At 33.5% G+C, this 22,424-nt stretch overlaps 1 protein-coding gene across 1 annotated transcript in view; it reads left to right on the top strand.

Moving 5' to 3' along the window:
• Nucleotides 1-22,424, top strand: part of LOC129912013 (tetraspanin-9) — a 290,881-nt gene that overhangs the window by 231,537 nt on the left and 36,920 nt on the right. The window contains exon 2 of the mRNA XM_055990093.1: nucleotides 21,414-21,503. Coding sequence (XP_055846068.1) covers nucleotides 21,441-21,503 — 63 coding nt within the window. The 5' untranslated portion in view covers nucleotides 21,414-21,440. The remainder of the gene's footprint in view (nucleotides 1-21,413; nucleotides 21,504-22,424) is intronic.

Below are 22,424 nucleotides of genomic sequence, written 5' to 3'. Positions count from 1 at the left end.
TTAGGTATGGTGTAGTGTATTGTAGTTATGTTAAAGCGGATGCTGTTGTTTTACTTTGATTTCATTCTCGTAGGGTTATAATAAATTTATAAATAAATTTTATTGTTTGTTTCAATTTATGACAATAAAAAAAAAAATAGTTTATTGTTTATTTTTTTTTTGTCGAGTTGTTAAATCAATTTAAATGGACTTTTTTTGTATGTTGTTCAAGGCTTCAACGGGTGGTAGGTAGATATACAGCAACATGTTGCTTGAGTTGGTTTCAATTTCTGACAACAACTGTTTCAACAGGAAGACACGAATTTGTCATTTAAAATAAAAAATAAGAGGTTTTTTTTAAGTGTCAAGTAAAAAGGGAAAGACCAAAATGTGTAAAAAGATTTAAATTGTAAACATTTGGGTAAAAATTAAATAAAGCCCTTTAACGAGACGGGGGCACGGCTCATCGAACACGACCCTTACTTATAGATTTTTATAAATATTATGTTGTTGAGAAAATTTCTACAGGAATACCTTTAAAAATATGTAAAGAAATAAGGTTCCGAATTTCAAAAGAATCGGTGCAGTAGTTTTGAAGTTATGAGGGGCACCGGTTTTGAAAACATTAGTTGTGGGGAGAACGATTTAAAGTTTTGAACTCTGGACTAAAACGTTCGTAAGCGAACTATTAAAATACTCATAACTTTTGGCTCCGACAGACCTATAATTTGAAAACAATATTTTTGAGATATAAAACAATTTTAATGCAAATAAAAAAAAAACAAAACTGGGTTTCCCAGGAAAAAAGCATGTTTCAGTTTTTTTTTTTTTTTTTTATTCTTAGGAACTTTAATATTTATTAGAATGAAGTCTTTAGTGTTTGACTAAAAACTAGGTATCAGGTCGTTAAATAATGGTATAAATATGTCTTATAATATTGCAAAATTTTATACAAAATCAATTAAAAAACGAAAACATTTTTTTTTCTAAATTTCAACTTTAAAACTTAATTTCTCAAAAACTATTTAGGCCCAATTTTTCAATAGTCCGATAAACCTAAGTTAGAGCTTATTCCTAGGAATAAAATTTTTTTTTATATTGACATTTATTCTTCTTATAATCTAACTGACGATTGAAAAATCAGGGCTTAATGAAACAATTTGAGTCAAAAAATAAAATAAAGAATAAATTACTAACTTTAAGAAAAGTTATAGCACAGCATTGTACGTACATTTTTTGATTTTTAATATTTTATTTCTCCCGGCTAATCGGGAGGTAAGTGGGTAAGTACTTAAGTGGGTTGTACTGTACCAAGAAAATGAAAATTTTTAATTCCGAATAACTTTTTTGTCATTTGGTACCTATTTGGTGGAAAATGTGCCCAAATATTTTTGGCCAGGTTTTAGACCCAAATACCGCACTGTGCGTCGTGTCGTCGTTAAAATTCGCTGCCTGTCAGTAAGTCGTATGATACTTCACTTTATTTCTAACTGTTATTGCTGATTTTATGCCAATTGCAAACTTTCTTCTTTTCGTCTAGAAAAGTTTTGCTAGATCTTGACTTCATTCAAAATAACGAGGGTTTTGATATGAAGTTTCTTAGAAAATGTTGAAAAAATATTTCATTTTTTTTAAGTCTTATCTAATCTTAGTAAAAGTCGGGTTTCAGTGAGACTTCGAAGTCCAGTCAGTGAAAATTTAACAGAGAGTCTTAAAACCAAAAACCTACTTGGTATACTTTACAGTATTTCTTTCTGTAAATATGGAGGTATTCTAATGAATGCTTTGAAACAATTTGAAACTTTGAAACAATTTGAAACTTTGAAACTATGGAACATTCATATACGAAAAGAGCTTTGAAATCAAATTGGCTTTGGGGAATTCTTGAGGGAAAAATTTGTCTTTATTTTGCAAATTTTTCTTTAAACTTGATTATTTCCTTGAAATTCTGGATGAACTTCATCTTTGTCCTTTTCCTGTTTCGCTTTTCGTGTAAATATCTTCAAAGGCCTATTGGATTTTTATCAGTAGTTAATTTTTTTTAATTTTGCTATAATTTAGGCCACTTAATGTTAAATGTAGTTATAAATATTACAGTTTTTTTTATATTTTCGACCATTCAAGGGGAAGACATTTCTTGCATTTAATTACTATTTATTTTATTCAAACAATTAAAGAATGATATACCTAATTTAAAAAAAAACTGTGAAATTATTATTTGACGTGATAACGTCTTAAAAATCGATGAACCATGGCAGCTACCACAAAAAAGTGACGCCATTTTCTAGCGTTCCACTCTCGCACTTTCGTAGTGCGGCAAAAATTTCAATTAAAAATAAACTATTAGAGATACAAAAATCTTCTATAGCTTATTTAAAAGATAATAATCTAAAGTTAAATACATTTGAAGAATTTTAAAAAATTCTTTCTTTTAATAGAGTAAATAGGGGTAAAACAAAATTTCAAAAAATTGGCTATTTTCTAAACGCGACAATGTAAAGAGTTGAATTTTTTTTAAATCAATAGATAAATTTATTGCAAGACTGACAATGGTATTGAAAAAATTCGAAAAAATTTCAAAACCAAGCTATAAATGGTTTTCTAAAACTAAAACATAAGGTAGACCTTTGGCAGAGTAGTAATTAAAGTTAATTCGAAAGATAATAAAAAAAAAGTTAGGAGTCTGATACGGATTTTTTTTAAGTATCTGCGTTTCGAAATATGAATTTTCGAAAAACACTTATTTTGGAGTATTTTTGGGTGAGTTTTTATTTTTTTTAATTTTTTGTAGCATTCAAAAAATCTCAAGCTTATAGAACATGTAGTCTATGACTGTGTGCATACATGTGCAAAAAATTGGTATTTCACAATGGTTTTGACCGAATAACGGCAAAAACAAGTTTTTTGGTCCCAAGTTTTTTGACCGTTTTTTATTTTTATCTTTTTTTCTTCAACAGATAAATAAATGAAATTTAAATTTTAGATAGATAATAGACAGGACTATATTTTTTGATCTAAAGCAAATACAAATTTGATTTAACTTTATTTAGCATCCTGATGATGTAACCTTTCTTTTGGTATATAACACATAACTGTTCATTCACTACAAGCTACACAATGTTAAATTAAATAACTTGCGAAATACCTCAAAACACCTGTGGAGATCTGTTGATCATGAACAGCCACCAGTGTGGGAAGTACCGTAATCTCAGTTTGGAATTCCGACATGGTTGGCTTTAAAAAATTCTAACTTTTTTTCTAGGCATCGCAGAAATAAGATTGAAATGTCATATGGAAGGTGAAATTATAAGCTTTTACATGATATAAAAATTTGTATGGGTTGTCTAAAAAAAAATTTGATTCAATAGCGTGAGAACATAAAATTATATGCTTTTTTGCTTTTTTTGATGAAAATAGATCGAGTTCAAAAAATTCTAGCTCTTTTAGTAGATGCCTTTAGATGATCTTTCAGGTGGTATAAAATTTATTATAAGTTGTTATATCAAAAAAATGAGTTTTTGGGTGATGGAAATGATTTTTTTCACCTTTTTCATAAGAAATGATTGTTTTTAATAAATTATTTTAATACTTTTTGTGCATTGTAAAAATGGTTTTATTATTTAGAAGTAATATTTGGTTTTTAAAGGAATTTAAAAAACTCATTTTAAACACAACCTGTTTTCTTACGACGTTATCACAACCTCTTTTTTTTTTTTTTGCTTAATATTAAATGCAGCCTCTAAATCCTAGGAAGTGCAATAGACCTATTTGGGTCTTCTAAGTAACATGATATGCGAATGGTCTTATTAGCAACTCTTTCAATTTAACCTAACATGCGCTTTCTATCGTTGAACAATGTTATTATGAATACTAACATTACGTTACTGCACCGCATAAAACGACTCGCTTAATGTATAATGAAGTTGTAATCGATACCTTTAGCCTTAATGCTTAATCCATTGACTTTGCAACATTGTTGACGGTGCTACACCATTTCTAACTATGTACCAACAAAACTCTATCTATGAGTTTCAAGTCATTAACCCAAAGTGCCAATCAGTAACCCATGAAACTATAATCATACAATTACCCATTGGAACATGACTGGCCATTATTGTTCCCTTTTCTTTCTTCATTTTCACCTCTTTTATAGGGTACCTACCTACCTTTCGTTTAAACGTAAACATTTATAATAGCATTATGACAGGCTGCTATATAGTAGAAAGGTAAACGAAATGCATATCAAACAGTGGCGTTAAACATTATAGCTCTTGATTTGTCACCTCTGCGTTATACTACAAAATATATACAACACGTATCAATATTTTGAAAAAGATGATACGATAAGGTGTTGCTATTGTCATCATCACCAAATTGACAACAACTCTTTGGCTTGAATGGCCCCAAAAAAAAAAAAAAACAATAGAATGGAATTTTAATCAACTTTGTATCCAGCACGACACGTGCTGTGATGCGGGTAATTTGTTGAACGACACACAAACCTTCGTGCCATATCGTCAGTCTGATGTATTCATTAGGCTTCGACATCAATATCGGATATATACAGTTTCGACTATTTCCATTGATTTAATGATTAAATTAAATCGAAACCCTGTGCTCTAGACCAATATTATTTTTGAAAAAAAAACTGTTAACTGTTAACTAAATAAATTCATAGACCATAACCCCGTAAGTTATTGGCAAACCATCAGGTGCATCAGAAGGTTCAGAGGTTGAGGCAGAACACACATTTTCAATAAACACAAAAAAAAAAAAAAACCTTTTAACTAAATTATATGCAAAAGTTTAATATAATTTTCCAAACTGTTGTTTTTAATAGAATTATGGTAAAACTGTAGTTAAAGTTATGCCATTAGGTATTCAGACTTTAATTTTGTTTTTCCTCTTAAAATGAGTTTTTCATAATTCCATCAGTCGTCGGCGTCCGTCGTGTCGTGTGTCGGGATTTGATGAAGGACCGTGATGGAGATTGTTTTTATTTTTAATTCTTAATGGATATGATGTAGTTGTTTTAATTATTACATCAAGCATCCATCTATCTACATTAAAAATGTTAATACCATTATCATTATCGTAATATTTTATTGATTTGATAGTAAACAGAAATGCTATGGTAATAATGGATATTTACTTTTTTTTTTTCAACCATGAAAAGGGGGATTGATATTTGCATCTGTATACGGCACGTGTGCTGCATTGCATCAGTTTAATGGTTTCAAGCATTTATTATTATCCTTTAGGATATTTGTTGTTGTTGTTGTTGTTTTTGTTTTCAATTTATTATATCAAGCACTTATATAAATATTGCGTATTTTGTAATTTTTATATTAACAATTATAAAGAATTACAAAATTGAATCCAAAAATAATAAATTATTGTAACACAGAAATGTGGGGAATTACAAAATCATGTGTTAACATAGTATTAACATTTTTAAGAGTCCAGATCCCAGTTATATATCCCGAAATTATTTTATTCAAGGATGGGAGTGTATACTGAACTTAAACGATTTCACAAACTTTTAAAAAATTCTTCAATTCTTTTAGCATTCATTACTCCAACATGTAAATTTGCATTAATATATACGTGGTTTGAGAACCATAAGTATTTTTGTAACTGAAACTGAAACTACATGTACATGAGTTTTCTGAAATCTAATGTATAGAAGTTGGAGGGGGGTCAAAAATGGCCTGAGTTGTTTACTGTAAATAAGGGTATTGTAACGATGAATTACCGAACTACTTTTAAGATAAAAGTCTGAACACACTACCTGCTACAGTAAAGGTAGAAATGTGAACGGACCTTTAGTAATTAAGAAACTACCCTCTGAACGCATCCAAAGAAATTCCCTCGACTGCTGAATATCCCAAAATATCCCACTGGACTGGAAGTATGAAGCGCCCCCTCTTGGAAAGGAAGCTTCGAGAAGCAAAGACGAGAACCTTCGAAGACATTCTCGAATTCCGAATTTCAGGTATAAAAGGGCAGCGTGGACACCGACCGGAGACAGTTTAATCTTGAAAGTGAAAGAGTACAGTACAAAGTGAAATAAAGTGTTGCGAATTGTTAGTAGTAAATAAAGTGATTTAAAAGTGTGTTTGTTTGAGCGAAAAATAAAAGTAAATTGAGTTGAAATAAAGTGTGTTCTTATTTGAACGGAAATATAAGTGGAAATTAAATAAGTTTTATTGTGAACCCGGAATAAGACGTTACATTGGTGTCAGAAAAGTGGAATAAAACTTATTAATTTGTGCGAATCAGATAATTTCGCGAATAAAATAAAAAGTGCGCGTGTGTTTGAACAATAAACAAAGTTTAAAACATTTTGAAATAAGTAAAAGTGCTCGCGTTTAAAAAAAAAAAAAAAAAAAAAAAAAAAAAGTTAAAATGGGTAAGACATTAAATCTGTTAAGTTTGACTGAGCTGAAGGCGGAATTAACTAAACGAGGTCTTCCTACTGCTGGATCGAAAAATGACCTCATAATTCGTCTGCAGGATTATTTAACCCAGAAAAACGAAGATTTGGATACATTTCAATTCGAAGTTGAAATGGTAGAAGAACGAGTAAGTACTAGTTCCGATATGTCATCCATGATGGCTGTTCTCCTTGCAAAATTTGAAGAACAGAAAGATCAAATGGAACAGCAACGGAAAGAACAAAAGGATGAACAGAAGAATCTTCTCGAAAAAATGGAGAAACAAGGCAATGAGCAAAAGAACCTTCTTGAAGAACAGAAAAATCTCTTAGAGGGAAAACTTGCTGATTTCGAGAAAAAGTTCACTGCTCTTGACGAACGTGTCGAAGAAAAGCTGTTGGCGATGGACACAAAGTTCGAAGATAAATTCCAAGACATGGCTAAAGAGTTGGACAAGGTTCGAAAAAATAAGGCCCGAGAAAGTTCTGGTGAGTATTCAAAGAAGAAGGAAATGCATCCACCAACCTTTGATGGACAAAGTTCTTGGTCGATCTACAAGAAACAGTTTGAGGCAGCTGCCACAACAAATGGCTGGGATGACGAAGACAAATGTATAGCGCTGACTCTTGCTCTTAGAGGTCCTGCTGCTGAGTTGTTACAAACTTTACCACCAGAAAAGAATCGTAACTTTAACGCTCTTGTCCAGGTCATTGAACAACGCTTTGGAGATGGCCATATGCAGGAGGTCTTCCGCGTCCAACTCAATACAAGAGTCCAGAAGAGAGGAGAAACTCTGCAACAACTCCAAGCAGATATTGAAAGGTTAGCTCATCTGGCATATCCGACAGCAGGAGACGACATTATCAATCAGTTTGCGACAGAAGCCTTTGTACGTGCTGTATCTGATATAAATCTTCAGCGAGCAATTCGAACAGCTGGAAAACGTTCCCTTCCTGAAGCATTAGCGTTTGCACTCACTATGGAAGCAGCAGAACAGGCTTCTCAAGGCGTTCATCGGGTAAGAGAAGTTGCAGTGGAGGAATGCTCTTGTCAAAAACTCGCATTCCAAAGAAACCAGCGAGACGGAGCTGCTCGATGCTGGAACTGTAACAAGACAGGACATCTCCAGCGACAGTGCAGATTGCCACCAAGAAGAACTTCTTGCGAACACTGTGGAAACAGGAATATTGCCCAACAACAGGTAAGCGATACAACTAACACTCATGCTCAACTTGATTCCCATTCGGGAAACGAGTAAGAACCAACTTCGAGGGGCAGAAGCTGGTTTCTGGTATCGATGGCCCCAGAACCACAATTCAAGTCTAACAGACTAAACGAGACAACAAAAGTCTGACAGTAGAGGCAACCATAAACAATAACCAACACGTGGCTACAATTGACACCGGTGCCACCGCCTCTATTGTACGAAGAGACTTGGTGAAGATGACATGGCTACATAACACCAACAGCTACCGTCTGAAGACCGCCACAGGAGAAGCAGCAAGGGTGTACGGTGAAGTTCGTCTTACGATCCGTATGGCAGAACTAGAGGTTTCGCATGTGTTTTTGGTGGCAGATATATGTGACGAGTGCATCATTGGAATCGACTTCATGAAGGAGCATGGAATCATTTTGGATATCGGTAATCAAGTCCTGAAATACAGAAATGTAGAGATTCCAATGGTCTATGGCACTGACAACTCGACAACAATTAGAACTGTCATCAAAGAAGACATGTGCCTGCCTCCTTCTTCAGAAGTTTTTGTGTGGACCAAGTTAAAGGGGAACTTTGGAAGCCATCGATACCTCATGGTTGAACCAGAAGTTGAGCAAAGTTCCGAAAACATCATCATCGGGAAGACTCTTGTGGCACCAAAGAACAACATGGTACCTGTACGGATACTTAACATCAAACCGTACCCAATCAAGCTTAAGAAAGGAGAAGTTGTTGGCCAATGTGAATCTGTGGCCGCAATAACTAAGATCAACGAGGTGGACACACAGATGACTATGAACTCGGAGAAACTAAAGACTCAAATTCTTAAATCAGACAACTTGAGTCAACATCAGCTTAATGTTGCGGGAAGGCTTCTTCACGAATATGCTGATATCTTCTCTTCACCCAGCGGGCAGTACGGCCGAACACAACTGGTGCAGCATCGAATCGATACAGGAGATGCTAGACCGATTCGTCAACCAGCAAGACGTCTCCCCTTGGCCAAACAAGGTGAAGTTGAAGAAATGATATCGACAATGAAGAAAGATGGGCTGATCGAAAATTCCAAAAGCCCTTGGGCATCACCGGTAGTTCTCGTCAAAAAGAAAGATGGAAGCACTCGATTTTGTGTCGACTACCGCAGGCTGAATGATGTGACGAAGAAAGACAGCTACCCACTGCCATGAATCAGCGATACTCTAGATGCAATGGAAGGAGCACAATGGTTTTCGACTTTGGATTTGAAGAGTGGCTACTGGCAGGTAGAAATCCATCCAGAAGATCGGGAGAAGACGGCTTTCTCCACAGGAAATGGTCTGTGGCAGTTTAATGTCATGCCGTTTGGGCTATGCAATGCCCCAGCTACTTTTGAGCGCTTAATGGAGTGCGTTTTAAATGGATTAACCTGGAAATCTTGCCTAGTCTATTTGGATGATGTCATCGTTTACGGGAAAACATTTGATGACCATTGTGAAAACCTAAAGGCTGTATTCCAAAGGCTACGAGAAGCACATCTTAAGTTGAATCCAAAGAAATGTGCACTTTTCAAGACCGAGGTTAAATATTTGGGGCATATCATCTCATCCCAAGGAGTGAAGACTGATCCTGAAAAGGTTGACACTGTGAAGAACTGGCCAACCCCTCAGGACAAGCATCAACTTCGGAGTTTCCTCGGCCTGGCAACGTACTATCGACGATTTGTGAAGGATTTTGCGAGAATCGCCAAAAGCTTGCACCAACTTACGGAGAAGGGTAAACCCTTTAAATGGTCAGGTGAGTGTGAGAAAAGCTTTCAGGAACTGAAGCTGCGGTTATGTGAAGCTCCTGTGCTGGCCTATCCGACTCCAGGCAAACAATTCATCATTGACGCAGATGCAAGTAATGTTGGAGTTGGTGCTGTTTTATCGCAAGTTCATGACGGAGAAGAAAAGGTCGTTGCCTATTTCAGCAAGGTACTCTCGAAACAAGAAAGAAACTATTGCGTGACCAGAAGGGAACTTCTAGCTCTGGTATTGGCAACAAAGCACTTCCATAAGTACATCTATGGACAGAAGTTCCTTCTTCGCACAGATCATGGTGCACTAAATTGGCTTTTGAACTTCAAAAATCCAGAGGGTCAAGTAGCAAGATGGATCGAGATACTCCAGACGTATCAATGTCAGATTCAACATCGAAGAGGAAAGCTACATTCAAATGCAGACGCATTATCTCGGCGCCCGTGCAAGCAAGACTGCAAGCATTGCAAACGGCTAGAGGAAAAGGAAGTTGTCGCTGTAAGAAGAACGAGAGCTGATCCCATTTGCGGCTGGAGTAATGAAGAACTCAGGATGGCCCAACAGGAAGATTCGGACATCGAACCCATCCTTGCATGGAAGGAACATGAAGAGAAACCAGAATGGGCCGACATCTCCGACCGAAGCCCCAATCTCAAAGCATATTTGGCACAATGGGACTCACTTCATGTGCAAGAAGGGTTACTCAGGCGTAAGTGGGAATCCGCAGATGGTAAATCTTATGTAATGCAACTAATCGTACCTCAGTCAAAGGTTAATGATGTTCTCCGAGAGATGCACGAGGGAACTTCTGGAGGCCATTTAGGCATCAACAAGACGCTGGAAAAGGTACGCCAGCAATTCTACTGGTTACGTATGAGAGAAGACGTTGAAAAGTGGTGCCGAAAATGTGATACTTGTGCCGCTAGCAAAGGACCAGCTAGAAAAATGCAAAGCAAAATGCATCAGTACAATGTGGGCACACCTTTTGAGAGGATTGCAATAGACGTGGCAGGTCCTTTTCCCGAAACCAACAAAGGAAACCGGTATATCCTCGTAGTGATGGATTACTTCAGCAAGTGGCCTGAGGCATTTGCCATCCCAAACCAGGAAACCAAAACAGTTGTGGATAAGATTGTCTTTCATTGGGTGAGCAGGTTCGGAGTACCCATGGAACTTCATTCCGACCAAGGAAGGAACTTCGAATCTAAGATTTTTCAAGAGGTTTGCTCACTCCTTGGCATCAAGAAGACGCGAACAACACCGCTTCATCCACAATCTGATGGGATGGTTGAGCGATTTAACAGGACACTTAAAGAACACCTGTCAAAAGTAGTCAACGATAATCAACGAGACTGGGACCGACATATTCCATTATTCTTGATGGCTTATAGAAGTGCAACACATAGTTCCACTGGACATACACCATCGGAAGTCCTTTTTGGTTCTACAATACGGCTGCCAAGTGAGATAAAATTCGGATGTGTTCCAAATGAGCCACAGGAAATAGATATGCGATAAAATACCTAATTCTGAAGTTAGCGGACAAAATCTGAAATGATTGAAATTAATGAGTTTAGTTGACCTCCAAATTTGTAGCTTTTTAAATGCTTTTCAATTACATAAACTTGGTTTTTGTAGCTTGAACAGTTTTTTTTGTTATTCTAAATTCCGCTAAAATAAGACTGAAGTTAGCGGACGAAAGTAGGAAAATTAATATTTTTTTGATGCCCGAAATTGTAGCTAATTAAATGCTAATTTGTTGCGCAAAAATTAATTTTGTAGCTCCACCCAGTCATTTTTTATTTCAACTTAAAGTTTCAGAAGTGCACTTCCGGTGTGACGAGGCTAGTGGAGACTTTTTTTAAAAATTCACTTTTTTAAGTTTTTTCTTTTTCCATTAATTGTAGCTTTTGAATACATTATTTTTTGGATAAACCCTAATTTTGTAGCTCTAACCGTTTTTGAAATATTCAAGATTTTGTTTTAAAAAGATAGCTCAAAAGTAACCTTTCAAAATCCAAAAACATGCGAAATTCAAAAATTTTTTTTTGCACAAATTTGACGAAATCCGAAAACCTCGATTTTGTAGCTCGATTACTTTTTTTGTTATTCAATATTCCGCTAAAATAAGACTCAATTTTATATGTAACGGTCAAAAAAATTGTCAAAAAAGTTGAATTTTCAAATTTTTTTCTTTTCTAGAAATTGTCGCTTTGCAAAACAAAATTTGTTGCGCAAAAGTTAATTTTTTAGCTCCTCTCAGGCATTTTCTATTTTAATTTGAAGTTTAAAATGTGCACTTCCTGTTTGCTGTACCAATGCACGAAATTTTAAAAAATTTCTTTTTTTTTTAATTTCGTTGCTAGAGAACTTAACTGGGCGCTACCGTCACGGTAATACCGTGCCCTTTGATTTGAGAGAGGCCTTGACTGTTCGTTTTTTTTCCTTAAATTAGTCTTTAAAAGCAAATATTGAACAGTTCTGATATTTTTACTTGGTATATATATTGTTTTCGTGTCAAAAAAATTTCGATCATAACTAACATTACGATGATGGAGAAGTTAAAGAAAGTGGCTTTCGTCGTCCGTGCGTCGCGACGCACGATTTTTAATAAATTTTTTTAAAAATTAAGTCATTTTTTTTAGAAAATTTCCCCTCCCGGTTAAACGGAGATAAATAGACACCCAGTCCCATACTATTTTTTTCTTGTCTTGACTCAACCTATACGCTCTAGCTTTTTGGTAAGTTCCTACCGTATATCGTTTCTCTCAATGGTTGCCTACAGAAAAATCGCGTTTCATAGCTTTGTTGTTCATAACTCTGGTTCATAACTTCGGTTTTTCATAACTTCGGTCTTTCATAACTTCGGTTATTCGTAACTTCGGTTTTTCGTAACTTTAGTCTTTCATAACTTCAGTTATTCGTAACTTCAGTTTTGCGTAACTTTGACGCGCGTAACTCTGTCGCGCATAACTCTGGTATTCATAACTTTGTCGGTTTCCCCCAACCAAATCGATAAATTTTCAACGGTTAGCTAATAGCTGCAGACCGAAATAAGTCAAGCAAAAGGTCTCTTTCACCAACATCTTCATCTTCTTGAAAAATCTAAGCCTTGCTTTCATTTTCCCGCTTGTATCACATACTGTATCCATTATTTCCATACCTACATCATCAAATAAGTATGTTGGTATGTTAACACTCTTTAAACTATTCAACTATCACAATTTAAGTGGAACTTATTATATTAATTTGTTCGTCAATATGCAACACACCAACCGCCATCAACAACAACAACAACAGCAACTGTTTCATATGCATGTTCTGTCCGTATATCGCCAGAGAGATATCTAGGTACACGGGGTACATCATCCAACCCCAAAAATAGAAGCGGAAGTTCATTAAATAGGCTGCTCCACTGCCAAACATGCGAGAGAACAACAACCAGATCGAGATAGAACAAACACAGATTCAACAGCTAGCAAAAAGCTAGCTAGAACTTTTTATATAGAGTGTGCTTTGTGCGCATCAGAGCTAGAATATTGCTATGCTCATCCTCTCTATATTGCGTGTTTTTGTATAACAAATAATAATTTCGCACTTATTTCAGTTAAGTACAATCCATAAATTTCAATGAATGTTTCCCTGTAACATTTTATTGTTGTGGTATGTGCAACAATTAGGAGCTGCTAAGTAGATATACAAACTCGTAGTTTGGGGCATTTGTGGAATGTATCCGTAGCCATAATGGATTTGGTGGTCCGGGAATATTTTTCGCGTCCCTGCAGGAGGGAGCGCGAGTATCATCAAACATTGAAATTAAAATGGAATTGTTGGGTCAATGGGTTGAGAAGAGGCGCTGATGGTATGTGTGCTATTTACTTTCGCGTCTATTTGGCCAATGCTCGCTCGTTCTAGAGAAATTTTGCCACAAGCCTCGTGAATTCAATTCCCTTAGTATTTGTGTAGAGTATATTTGTATATGATAAACAATTATTATATTTGCTAAAGAATTTTGTTTTCATTTGTGTTTGCGGTCGCTGTTTCCAAATTGCAATCATCATTATCGTGGGCTATGGCCTATGGGCTAAAGGGGTATTATTTCGCATAGAAATCGGGCTTATAGTCCAAGGGCAGGTGAGTTCTTTATATTCATTTGGTAGAAAATAATGACCCCAACCGGAAATTATCAAAAATTGGAAAATTTAAAGAATTCTTCCTCTTTTTATAACGATAAAAACATTGCTTCTGGTTTTCTGGCAATATTAAAAATCTGAAAATCTGAGCAGTCTTTTTGGTTTTTAGTTATTTTTTAATAAAAAATATGAAAAAATCAACTTTGTATCCTCAACTATTAAGGAAGAGGGCTCTCTGTAATTTCGATCGCATTACGTTCCCTTTTTGTTATTTTTTTTTTTCAAGCAAATCGTGCTTTAGTCATGAATTTAGTCTAAGTCAATTGGTATATAGCTTGGTGTTGTGTGTTAAGCAATTTATGTGTAATTTGAGATTTGAAACTATAAAAATGAAATAACCTAATATGCCTATTGCCTGCTGCTATACCACAGAGCACAACAACAGACAAGATTTATATACGAAGGGGAATTTATACTTTTTCCATTCGATTTAAGTTGTTTTATAGTTTTGAAGGCATGTTTTTATTATGTCGTTCTTCAATTTCTTACTTTTTTTTTCTTTTTTTGTATTTTCAATTTGATTTTATGACCTTGTTTCTGCATTTTATGAAATGATATAGTTCCTCAATTCAATTTATACCATGCGATCGTATACTTTGGTAATTTGTAGGATAGAAAAATTTAGTACTTAGCGAGGTTTTGAGTTTTTTTTTCTAATCCATGGTAATAAGCGGTCAAAAAGTATAGGGTAGTAAATATTTAATGACTAAAAAGAAATACCGGATATAAGGTTTCATGTTTCTAGACAGGGTGAAGATGACTGTAATGTTCAAAATAATTAATTTCAATAAATTCCTGCTGCCCTGGTTACAATGTTTAGATACTTTATCAAGAAAGATAATTTTAAGGCTTTTTGGGCCTCCTCCAGAAAATGTTTGATAATAGTAGTTTCTCAATTGAAAGTTTTCTCTTCTCTTTTTTACTTTAGTTGGACCCGTGATTCATTGTGCCCGGTGCAATTTGTGGTACTAACTAGGATAGAGACTTACTATACCTACCAATGCAACACAGAGTAGGTATTAGGTTCTCCAAAGCAACTTGTAGGTATACCTACCATAGAACGCATCATACTAACTAGGGAAATCCGTCATACTAATTCAGCTAGCCTGTGATCCCAACTAACAATTTTACTTCCACAAGGTTAGGATCTTTAATTTCTTGCAGCTAATATCTCTACAGGGCTTGTATTTAGTTTGTGAATCGAAAATTCAAACTTCCGAGGCTTAACTTTCGTTAACTGCTTCCTAGAAACCTAGTGCAAGTGGAATTTAAAAATTTCTACAAGCATTAATGAAAACATTTCGTTTAAATTTCAATATGGCCACATGAAATTCCATTGTAGAAGCACAAGAAATAAAAGCCAATAACTGACTTCTTTTAAATGGCTTTGCAAAAGAAATTGTATTAGAACTGCTTACAAAATCTTTATGAATGCTATGTATTTTTTTTATCCAATTCGAAAATTATTAGACTCAAAAATTACTTAGGTAGGTTTTTTAGTATGGTAAAAGTACCTACAACTTATACAATTGCCTTAAATGCATTTATTATTATAGTTCTATATTACCAAAATTATGTCAATAGTATATGAGTCGTGATATTCATTTAAAAAAAAAAAATTACGTTGAATTTCAAATAAACCGCAGTTAAACGGTTTTGCCTTTTTAAACAAATATTCCACAAAATAAATGTGTTATAGTTACTCCAGGGTTGGGGTCAAAATTCTGCCGGGGTCAAAATTCTTTTGTCAAAATTCTGCTTTCAAAATTCTGCTTTACAAAATTCTGCTTTCAAAATTCTGCTTTTCAAAATTCTGTTTTTCAAAATTCTGTTTTTCAAAATTCTGCTTTTCATAATTCTACTTTTCAATATTCTGCAAAAAATTAAAAAAGGGTTTGGAAAATTTTAAAAAGCGCGCGCTTTTTAAAATTTTCCAAACCCTTTTTTAATTTTTTGCAGAATTCTGTAAAATCTTCTTTTTGAAAAATTATCTGCTTATTTGATTACTTACCTACATAATTTGTCATTTTTTAAATGCGAATTAATTTTTGTTTTATAAATGAATAAATTTGAAAATATTAAGAAAAGGTTTTTAATATTAAACATTTCCGAAAATAACTAAAAATTTATTAATTTATCAAATAAAGATGAATATTCAAAAATTTGAATAAGAAAAGGAATATACAACATCGGTTCCAATTAGTATACATATTTTATTTGAAAGAAAGTCAGTATATGCATTTCAAAAAATATTTGCGACACTTAAATAAAAAAATTTAGGAAAGTACCAATGTTGAATTACATTAATGAGGTGTATTTTTCTTTAGCCAGCGCATATGCTATAAAAAAAAACAGAATTAGCAGAATTTTTTTGTTCAAATATAATGCTGGCAGAATTTTGAAAAGCAGAATTTTAAAAAGCAGAATTTTGAAAAACAGAATAGAAAAAAAGCAGAATTTTGAAAAACAGAATTTTCGCTGAAAAAGCAGAATTTTGAAAAGCAGAATTTTGAAGCCAGAATTTTGACCCGATCCCAGTTACTCCATTCTAATATTTGAATTAAAAAATTTTTGAATCATTGTTTTTGATTGAAAATTATGTTTAATATCACTTTCAAATATAACGACTTACATAATTGTATGTTTTGCATCTCTGTGTGAGAAAAAAAGAAGTTCAATTTCCGGCGCATGCGCGAAAAGCTTTTAGTTTTATATGTTTGCCTTAGCGAAGTTAGGGGATATTTATTTATATTTGTAGAAGTCCTTTAAGTACAAGCAAAACATTGTAAAAAGCATTTAATTTTATAAGTTTGCCTAAGCAAAGTTAGGCTCCCTAATTTTATTTCTAGAAGCCCTGTGAAAGTGAGTACAAGCTAAGTTTTTTAAACTGTCAGGCAAACTCATGAGAATAAGAAATATTTGGATAAGTGCCATTATGGTGACCATTTTTGGTTTTTTTTTATTCATTGTTATAAATAAATAAATGAAAAAGTAAATCTTTTCATATTGGTAATTGGTTTTAAATAGTGATATTAAAAATGGTTTACTGACCAATTCGGAGTTCATATTCAAGTAAGTGGAGAAGAAAGGAAAACAAGATTTTAATCTTCTCCACTTATTTAAATATAAAATAGTGATGGACATTTTAGATTTTTTATCTAAGTTCAAAACAAAGTTAATTCTCTAATTTTTAAGAAAAAGCCAAAAGCCCAAAAAAATTAAAGATTTTTTTTCTGCTTCGGAAAAATGGGGTTTGACGGCATCCGGGTGAAACCTCTAAAGTCTAAAAAAAACCAAATTTTTCAGATATTCCAGAAAAAATTGTTCTTGAGTAACAAGTTATTCTCTTTCATCTTCTCAATAATGACATGGTCTGACAATCAGTATATAATATTATTTAGTCTTTATTAAATAATTTTTTACAAGATAAAAAAAAAAAAACAGCAAATAACCAAAAATAATAACTTTGAAAAAAAAAAAACACAAATGGTCACCATATTCTTTAAGATAGTGCAACTCATCAGGAAGTTAAATCGAAGCCCTTAGGAAGCTCTGGTTTCAACTAGTCCAAATTTGAAACTCTTTTATTATATACCTGAGTAGCTCGATGGGTAAGGTACCGGACTATCAATCAGGATGTACGACGTTCAAATCCAGCAAAATGCGTCAAGTAAGTAAGAAGTTTTTTTCTCAATATAATTGTGTTTGGAAATTTAACTTCAGAAGCAAAACTTGTCTGGATCGAAAACAAAGAAGAAAATGAAAAAATAAAATGTAATAGGTACAAAAAAAAAATAAAATGAAAAAAAAATATTTTTTTTTTCTTTATTCTATTTGGGATATACCTCGTTTAGACTTTCACAATCCTTCGACAAGTCTACTCCGAGCTTCTAAATAAAAATAAAAGCCTGCAACAATAATACACATTTTCAAATTGCAAATGTTGGTTGTTTCTATAAGGCATTAAAGACATGTTATGAGTCTCTCCAATCAACTTGCATACGACTCTTCTAAGGCCTATCAAGCTTCTCGGGTGGGCCAGATGGGCTTCTCTATGGTTGTATACAAGCAATATTTCTAAAATCGAAACAGCTTCGTTAGACCCTTGTGGAAGTAAAATTATTGTTAGTTGGGATATTTACCAAAATAACTTATTATACTTTTCTGGGCAGTCCGTTATACCTACGGTGACCATATTTCTAGGGGCAAAACCCGGGACAGATAAAAAATTCGTTAGATTGTTTTGAGAACATTGATTTTTCAAAAAAAAAAAGGAAATAAAATAAATTTTCATAATTGTTCCTTATTTTGATATCAAGATTTCTTAAACTATTTTATGGGAACATTTTCGTTAAAATTATTTAAGTTGTTTACGAGAAAGTCAGAAATCAAGAAATCACTTTTATAATAGGTAAACTGTTAATAAATTCTAAAAAAAATATTTTTTTAATCAAAATAGTGAGAGCTGTTTTTTAACATTTTAATTTTATTTGAAATGATTTTGTAATTTTGTAATATTTAATTCAACATTTATTATGTCCTTAAAACTTTTGAAATTTACCTGGATTCTTTCATATTTATGTTGTTCCTTATTCGAAAAAAGTTTTTCTGGTGTAACTTTTCAACCTGACAAACACAAGCTAGAACAAAATAATTGACGAAAAGATTTGAAAAACTTATTCGAAAAATTAGTAAAACAACTGTTTTCTTGTTTTCCGTACAAAGTATTTACAATATTGAATACAAAAATCAGAGTATGTGGAAATACGGGACAATTACGGGACAAACTACAAAATACGGTATACTTATACGTCCCGGGTATCTTAAATAAAAAAACCGGGACAAGCTATAGAAATACGGGGCTATCCCGGGTAAACCGGGACGGATGGTCACCGTGGTTATACCTACCAGTACAATCTTTAATACTAACCGGGACAACCCGTGGTTTGTTTCGTAGTAATTTATGTTGTTTAAATGACCAACCCATGATACCTACCAGGAAACCCCATGATACTAATACGAGCAATACGTAATACTCCCCAGAGAAAGTTACACGGAAACGAGTGATATTTACCGGAGTAACTCACGATACTTGGCAGGTTCACTTGTGATACTAGAAAACTACGTCAGTTACATCAGCTTCATCAATGACTTTAAACATTAATAGGTGTAAGATATAAAGTATTTCCCGACATATAAAGTATTTCCCGAGGCTCTTTCGGACTCAGCAACTGATTTGTGAGGTCGCTGATGTAGTTGATGCAATAAGCTCTAAAATATGTTATGGATGGGTGCTTATTACATTAGACTTATGGTTAGAGATACCATATGCCTAGCTTATCTCAATCAAATGAAATAACTACCCCACTATGAGACCCAACTTATAATAACTCATTGTATTCACTAATAAAACTTAAAAAGTAAATAACTCGCATTGGGCGCCAATTTTTGATTTTTCTATTCTTTATAAATCTTCTCGAAAAACAGAACCAGAAATTAATTCAGCGCCAATTAACAATAAACATGTGTAAAAAGATGTTAATAAAATTCACATATTGAGTTTTGGATTTTTAAAAAATACCTTTTCTCTTTTGGTTTGATGATCACTCTTTAGGGCCGTCTTATAAAATGTTTCTGTTGATGTCGATCACCGATTTTTATTATTTTTAAATTAGCTCTGGTAATTTTTATCAAACAAATATCCCTTCTACTAAATAATACAAAACTCGCGTTGGGCGCCATGTTAACAATTTGTTTAAACTATGATTTTTCTCGCTACAAATGTCAAAAACTCAATTTGTTAACATAGCTATACAAATATTGTCTTGAAAGAGAGATTCATCAACAATATAAGTAGGTATATTTCTTCATGCGATACTACCAGTATTCAAAAGTTTAGTGGCATAAAGTAATAATTTATAAAGAATTTAAGTTTTTGTTTTATTGTTGTAGTTTTTTACTTGGTGAAGGTAGGTATATACCTCCCTTCCGTTGATAAAATTTTGAATTCTTAAATGTCATGCTACTGTTAAAAAATTTGTAATCTTCAATTTCAAAAACTTTTCCAAAACAAAAACCATCAAAACCCCCAACGCCAAATAACACTTTTCGTTATAGTATAATCTTCAAACAAATAGCCCTTTTCGCTGACTTATTTAATAGTTATAGCCCTAAAGCGAAATTAAAATTAGCATATCAAAATTAAACCCATTTACAAAATGAAAAAAAAAATATATATAATAAAAAAAAAACTTCTTGGTTAAAATGAGCTACCATAAGCTATTTTACAAGCTTCCTTCCGTTTTTAAACAAAAATTTTTCCCTTATGTCGCCGCCACTACCACTGCCTTTACCACACACAGAAGATAATCTAATTGCATTAATAAAAATTAAAAATTCCACAAGTTCTAGATTAAGGGCAAAGATTAATATTCGATGTGAACTTTTTTAATGAAGATAAACTGTTACTCAGTTCTTTTTATTTTTTTTTTCACGACGATACATATCACAATGAGTTCGTGTATGGTAGATATGCTTGACATATCAACATACAACAAAAAATAAAACACACAACATATTGCGACAGAGAGTAACTATATGCAACTAAAAGAAGGACTTTCTCGTGGTATAATACAATGCCAAACGCAGCTATACCAAGGGCGGGTTTAAACAGTTCTACCGCTTTAGCTTCTTTATATCCTCTTTTTCTTCTCAACTTCCCACCACCACCACCATTTTGGTCGGTGGCAGTTGACAAAAGTTTGAGTGAGTGTAGTTAAAAATTAGCTATTCACACTTCCCGCATAATATTACTACAGCTCGCTGCAATGCAAAGTATTTTATTCCTGATGCCTCATTCATACGAGTCTTGTCGTTCGTATCGTAGGTGTGTACTGATGTGTATTGTACTGTATAGCCATATGAAGAGTGAGGAACAAAAGCACTTTAGCTTTGCTCAAGCTTCAAGTTCTTTGCATGTGATTCAGCCATTATTCAGCTGGAAAATGGTATTCATAGCACGTTTGAACGGGTCTCTGTGTAGAGTAAGAGGGTAGATGCTGCTGTAGCATATGCTGTAAGTGCTGTATTTTATATAGCGAGTTAGAGTCAATAAAGGACTTTTGCATACAACATCATATATGAGCCTTATTTATGGGTGGCATTTTTAATCTCTATACATACTCCTTCCTTTTAAGAGAAACTAACAGCAGCAGCAATGGCAGTAGCAGCAATATAAAAGCGAAACAGAGAAATTAGGACAAGGTCAGATAGAGTATGAAATTTTAAAATTCTTCAATGCACACAAAGATTTTTGATTGAAAACCACTCGAGTGTGTGACGAGTCTTTAATGGCCCTATAGAGTCTCTCCCTTTTTTTAACAGGACTGGACTATCTATGTAAAGATAAAGTTCTTTAGAAATTTTCTAGAAGATTAAACTCAAATGCTAATAAAAAATTTAAAAATTGGTTAGTAAAAGGCTTAAATGTACTAATGTACTCTTTTGTACTCATAAAGATTGAAAATCTCCTTTTTTTAGGCCTTAAAGCCACTCAGTTTGTCTCTGATTTTTATATAAATTGTTAACATAGTTTATTACCCCTTATCAACACTTTGTCTTCCTTCATATCGAAATGGGACATAATAGTTTTGGGTTGGTATGATACAGGAAGTTGTACCCTACCCGGCCACTTATAAACTGGCTTTTATCGCAACACAGATTTTGAACTCTTTTTTTTTTCCTCTTTTCTTATTTTATAATTTTTACTTAATAAAAAAAATTCCTTTTTTTTATATTTTCAGGATACAAAAAAAAAAAAACAAAATAACTGGAATAAAAAATGGGAAACTCCGGATACACATGCATACGACGGACATTCTGTTGGATGAACATCATATTGTGGGTGAGTAGGTACCTCCTACCTCACTCTAACCTCCTTCCGTACCTAACCTAAAAGTTGTCTTCTTTTTGGGCTGAAGTGATGAACCAAATTCTTTTAGTGGAGTAAGGCAGGAAGAAAATATATATATCTAGTTATAAAAATGAAGACAAAGTATACTGAGAGGGAATATGCTTGGAAGCAGCAATGAATTGTCATATAACTACGAGTAGTTTAGCATGGTTGCCAACTGTGGTGGATGAAATTACTATAGTTTTTCTGATCATATTTTTAATTATTCAGGAAATTTAGGAAAAGATTTTGCAAAATCGTATTGGGCTTATAAATTATAAAGATATAAAAACTGAAAGAAAACTATAAAGAGGCAAATGGATCACACGTTGGGCGCCAATTCATTTTAATTCATTTTCATCATAGGTCCACAGTAAGTTCAGTCAGAAATCCGCAATATTGTTTAGTATTTCCACCTTTTCGAATAGTATTCAAGCTTTAAAAGCTCATAGCAATGCGCATTTCTAGAAATGATTGAAATAACTGGAAAACAAGTAAGCAATCATAATTCCTAAGCGGACTGACAATGTCCGTCGAACTACGGGATTAGAAGTTCGCTGCTTTTCAAAATAATGGGCTCATAATTTTTTATCATTTTCAATAAAGTAGTCAAGTGACTTACAAAACTTCTCAGAGTGCAACACATGAAAGTAAGTTTTTTTTGGAAAACTTTGAAAAATGCAAAACCTTTCTACTTGAAAACCACTAGCAATTTGTTCATTCATATATTTTTCTTGTTTGTTTTTAAGAACAAAAGATAAGAAAAAAACTCGCGTTGGGCGCCGGTTTACTAATATTTACTATGATCGGAATTCAAAGCTGAAGAGTTTCTATCAGAATGACCCCTCTAGGCACTTTAGATTTCTTCATCCA

The sequence above is a fragment of the Episyrphus balteatus genome, chromosome 2, assembly GCF_945859705.1.
Source record: "Episyrphus balteatus chromosome 2, idEpiBalt1.1, whole genome shotgun sequence".
Classification (NCBI taxonomy): Eukaryota; Metazoa; Arthropoda; class Insecta; order Diptera; family Syrphidae; genus Episyrphus; species Episyrphus balteatus.
Note: the sequence above shows the minus strand (reverse complement) of the source record. Positions and strands in the feature narration are given on the sequence as shown.